This window comes from Fulmarus glacialis, unplaced genomic scaffold, assembly GCF_000690835.1.
Source record: "Fulmarus glacialis isolate BGI_N327 unplaced genomic scaffold, ASM69083v1 scaffold31574, whole genome shotgun sequence".
NCBI lineage: Eukaryota > Metazoa > Chordata > Aves > Procellariiformes > Procellariidae > Fulmarus > Fulmarus glacialis.
This window is the reverse complement of record NW_009206618.1, coordinates 1,256-6,559: the sequence shown is the minus strand read 5'-3', so window position 1 is coordinate 6,559 and position 5,304 is coordinate 1,256. Positions and strand designations below refer to the sequence as shown.

Sequence of the window (5,304 nt, the reverse complement as noted above, 5' to 3'; positions counted from 1 at the left end):
CGGCCACCCCTCCGGCGGCCCCGGCCCGCTGCCTCACGCCGAGGCCCACGAGTTCTGGAAGCACCAGGAGAAGCTGCACTGCCTGAGCCTCCTCTACCTCTTCTCCGTCTGCCATATCCTGCTGCTGGTGCACCCCACCTGCTCCTTCGACATCACCTACGACCGCGTCTTCAGGGCGCTGGATGGGCTGCGGCAGAAGGTCCTGCCCTCCCTGAAGGCTGCCATCAAAGACTGCCCGGTCGGCAAGGAGTGGAAGCTGAACTGCAGGCCGTGTCCTCCACGCCTCCTCTTCCTCTTCCAGCTCAATGGGGCCCTGAAGGTGGATCCCCCCCCAGGCAGGGGCCAGGACCCATGTAGTCACCTGGAAAAGCCACCCCCCAAGAAGCACTCCCCCAAGAGGAGGTTGCAGCATGCTCTGGAGGATCAGATCTACCGCATCTTCCGCAAGAGCAGGGTGCTAACCAACCAGAGCATCAACTGCCTGTTCACCGTGCCTGCTAACCAGGCTTTCGTGTACATTGTGGCTGGTGGGGCCCAGGACGGAGATGATCCGGTGGCCATGCTTCTTGACCAACTCAGGAGCAACTGCACCATGAGAGAGACTGACTCACTGCTGGCTCCCACCCTGTCAGGACCCAGGAGGTATCAGATGATGCGGCATGGCAGGCAGGAACTGTACTTCCCTTGCTGTCGTGGCATGCAGAGAGCAGCAGCAGCAGCTCCAGCTCCTCTGGACAGCTTGTGGACTGCACCCTCAAGGAATTCTTGTGGCAGCACGTGGAGCTGGTGCTCAGCAAGAAGGGCTTCGATGACAGCGTGGGGAGGAACCCGCAGCCCTCTCACTTCGAGCTCCCAACCTACCAGAAGTGGGTTGCTGCAGCTTTAAAACTGTATGAAGTGACCATTGAAGGCAAAGACGATGACCCGACCTCTCTCACTGGGGAACTGAGCTCAAAAATCATGGGCAGCATCAAAGTCTTGGAAGGCTATTTAGATATAGACACCAAGTTCTCCGAAAACCGTTGCCAGAAAGCTCTCCCCATGGCCCACAGCGCCTATCAATCCAACCTGCCCCACAATTACACCATGACGGTCCATAAGAACCAGTTGGCACAGGCCTTGCGTGTGTACAGTCAGCACGCCCGCGGCCCAGCCTTTCATAAGTATGCCGTGCAGCTTAACGAGGACTGTTACAAGTTCTGGAGCAGTGGACATCAGCTTTGCGAAGAGCGAAGTTTAACTGACCAGCATTGCGTGCATAAGTTTCATCTGCTCCCAAAAGCAGGTAAAGCAGCTCATTGTAATTGGGTTTCATGGTTTAATTTTGTATCTGCTTTAAAGTGTCTTGTCTTAGGCTGAAAACACCGACTTTTGCATGTTTATGGAAGATGAAAGCTTGGCAGCTTCAAAGCTTCATCTTTGTACAGTGGGATTAATTATAGCAGAGCTGTTGTGCAGGTTTCCTTTGTGTTCAGTAATGTTCAGGAGCAAGTACACTGTTAGTAGTAACTTTGATTTTAGTAATAACTTTGATTCCGTCTTGCTAATGAGAGACATTACACTGGAGTCCTGCTAGCAAAAGATGTCTAAGAGAACAAAAGTTCTCTAGGAAGCGTAAGTGCCCCCCCCTTTTTTTAAATATCTTGATTGATGTCAATCGAGGAATAAAAACTGTCTGAGGTACATTTATTGCAGGCAGAAGAACTATTTATGCCTTTTAGGAAGAGGTTGTAAAAACAAAGAAGATTCAGCTTAGTGGTATAACCTACACTGGAACTTTGCATTAAAACTGGCAAAGTGAGGGAGTTGCTTGACAAACTGGCATTGCTGGCAGATAATTTTGTGTATGTATATAGCAAGGAGGAAGCAGTGGATGAAGGGAATTAAAGAATCTCTAGAAATGGTGAGCAATTTATCTAGAGTTTGATTGATTTTGCTTTCAGGGGAAAAGCCAGAAGCAGACAGAAACCCTCCAGTTCTGTACCACAACAGCCGGGCTCGTTCCACGGGTGCCTGTAACTGTGGAAGGAAACAAGCTCCTCGGGATGACCCCTTTGATATCAAAGCAGCTAATTATGACTTTTACCAGGTAACTATTAGATCTCTATTTTTGCTTCAAGCAGTGCTTTTGCTTTATGAACAAAGTCTGTATTCTGAAGCGACTACAAGTAAGTTTCCTCATAACCTTATCAACTTGTAAATGTTGCTTGGGGGAGATATTTCTGGAAGCAGAAATTGTTTGCACAGTGGGCTGCCCGGAGTGGGCAGTTCCAGCCTTCACCAGTGCATGCACACAGGAGCGTCTATTTACACTTCAAGTGTGTTAGCTCATGTGAATTTTAAATCCATCATGTCTGTGGGCTGTATTCCCATGGCTGATTTTGTTCTCGCGTAGTGCAAACCTCTTGAATCTTAATTATAGCCGCTGAATGTTATGACTCTGAACTCCCCTATGTCAGAGGTGGAAGATGGAAAGTTAACGATGTTTTTTTCTCATAGCTGCTGGAAGAAAAATGCTGTGGGAAACTGGAGCACATCAACTTTCCCATATTTCAGCCAAGCACACCTGATCCGGCACCTGCTCGGGACGAGTCATCGCCTGCCCCTCCTGAAGGCGAGATTGAGAAACTTAAAGAGAAAGAACCTCAGACTCAGGGAGAAAGCACAGGCCTGAGCTTAGCCCTCAGCCTGGGTCAGTCGACGGGCAGCTTGGGCACTTACCCGCCTGATGCCCAGGGTGGAGGGGACAATGCAGAAAGTCACGGGCAGAGTGGGGACTCCAAAAGTGAGAAAAGGCCAAGCCTGGTAGATCGCCAGGCATCCACTGTCGAGTACCTCCCTGGGATGCTCCATTCTAATTGCCCCAAAGGCCTTTTGCCCAAATTCTCCAGTTGGTCACTGGTTAAGCTGGGGCCTGCTAAGGCTTATAACTTCCACACAGGCTTAGATCAACAAGGCTTTATCCCGGGAACAAACTACTTAATGCCTTGGGACATTGTCATCAGAACGAGAACTGAAGATGAAGGAGACTTAGATACCAATTCCTGGCCTGCGCCTAACAAGGCTGTTCCTGGAAAAAGAAGTGCGGTTGTGATGGGAAGAGGAAGACGGCGAGATGACATAGCTCGAGCTTTTGTAGGCTTTGAATATGAAGACGCCCGTGGTAGGAGGTTCATGTGTTCAGGGCCTGATAAGGTCATGAAAGTGATGGGAGGGGGGCCGAAGGAATCCGCCATCAAAGCCCTCAATTCTGACATGCCGCTGTACATCCTGTCGTCGACTCAGGGACGAGGACTCAAGCCACACTACGCTCAGTTCATGAGGCTCTTTGTGGTGGTTCCTGATGCTCCGCTGCAGATCACGTTAACGCCTCAGGTAAGAAATGGAAGAGGGAATCTGGTAACTGCAGAGATGGGGTTGGTTGTTGCAGCATTAATTGCAGGACTGGAAAGCACAAGGGTGGTAGGCTTTAAACTTCAAGATTGGCTTATGCCAGCTTTGTACTTTATAGAAGGTAAGTTTTTAAAAATATTTTATCAAGGATAAATTAATAGCATTCCATACTGTAATAATTGCTTCTTTTTAAAAAGATAACAACTGAGTAATGGCTGTGTAAGAATGAATTTATCATTTTAAATGTCATCGAGAAAAGCAGTGACTCATTGCTGAGATTAATTATTGTTAGTTACCTTTTGAATTTAGGAGCTGAAAAGGTGTTGTTTTTTTTAGTTGGAGATTTTTTTTCCCATTTTCAAATGCGTATTAAAAAAATGGAAAAAAGCTCCATTTACACTTCCTTACTTTTTAAGGTAGTAAAATATGAACAAGTGTATCTTCCTTCAATTACTGCTACATGAAATACTGTATGCACGTAAGTGCTTATTATTTGTCAGTCTATGCCAAGAAAATTGGTGTTCATTGTGTGGTATGTTACTGAATAACAACAGTCAGCACAAAATGCATCTGTATGAGTGATGGGGGGGAGGCAGATTTGGGACATTTTGTAACCGTTAGAGAAGTGCCACAAGATCCTTAATACTGAGTCACAAGACAATGGAGTTGGCTTCTTTTATGGGACACCTTCAACTACTCGGATATGAACCTGCTTTGTTTTAGAGGAAGAATACTGACTGAAACCTGACACCAACACCAAAATTTCAATGCGGTTTGCAATTTATCATGTTATTGTTTGAAACTGAGGCAAGAATTGAAGGTTTAGTGTGTGCTGATATTTATTTGTCATTCCAAGCTTACATCTGTATCACAGCTTTTGACTCCTGAGGGTGTGTTTTTGTTTGGAAAATCCATTATGCTTTGTGTTGTGGGTTCCACACATCAGTTCCTCGTGTGAATAAGACTTTCTGAATCTTTTGTACAATTCTTGTACAATACGAATTGTACAAGAGCCATATTGAATGTTGCTGAAATCCTTTAAAATTCACATTGGTTTAGAGTGAGGTAACAGCTCAGGGATATCTGTGCTACGGTATTGAAATACGCTGTTAACATAGCATTTACTACTGCCCAAGAGGCGAATGGCTTCTGTTTGTATTGTGGATCTCCTTGGTCAGACCTAATCTGCAGCCTTGAATTCGGCATCTTCACTGATAAAATTGGAAATGCATGGATGTCTCACAATAACGGCACAGTGGTTTCCTGGAGTGTGCTCAAGTGGATAAGAACCTGGTTGTAGGCAAGACTTAATAGACTTCCTTGGATTCAGTTTGCTTTTAAGTTTGGGGGTTTTTTATTCTAATGATGTTTGATTATCTACTCATATTTCCTTTTGGTTTCAGGTTCAGCCAGGGCCACCACCTTGTCCTGTATTTTACCCTGAGAAGCAGGAAATAACCCTTCCATCTGATGGACTGTGGGTGCTTAGGTTTCCTTATGCATATGTGACCGAACGTGGACCCTGCTTTCCTCCCAAAGAAAGCCAACAATTAATGAGTTACAAAGTTCTCCGAGGAATACTGAAGGCAATTACACAATAAGAATTATTCTGCTAGATTGATTTGAGTTTAAAAAGACTATCTTCAATCCAAATAATGGATTTTGATTCGTGTCTGTTACCCAACAGCTATCACTGCGATCTAGTGAAGCCCACTGTATTTCACTGGAACACAGTCAGGTTGAAAATAAGGTCTCATATCAAAGTGGATAAAGGAATCCAGGAGACATGTAAATTTTTCTGTTTATTAAATTTTCATATGTAAAAAATAAAAGCTGGTTATTGTTATTACTAGATGTTTTGATGATAGTGCTTTTCCCCATCCTATCTTTCTGCATATATATTTAGGAATA

The 5,304-nt window shown here is 45.3% G+C and overlaps 1 protein-coding gene across 1 annotated transcript; it reads left to right on the top strand.

Annotated features, from left to right (window-relative positions):
• Positions 1-4: 4 nt before the first annotated feature.
• Positions 5-5,050, top strand: SMG8 (SMG8 nonsense mediated mRNA decay factor; the record flags this gene model as incomplete). Its single annotated transcript, XM_009575820.1, is given in 5 exon segments — positions 5-685; positions 688-1,285; positions 1,944-2,089; positions 2,500-3,375; positions 4,797-5,050. Coding segments are annotated over 5 exon segments (2,499 nt in total), but the record flags the coding sequence as incomplete, so codon positions are not given.
• Positions 5,051-5,304: the final 254 nt, after the last annotated feature.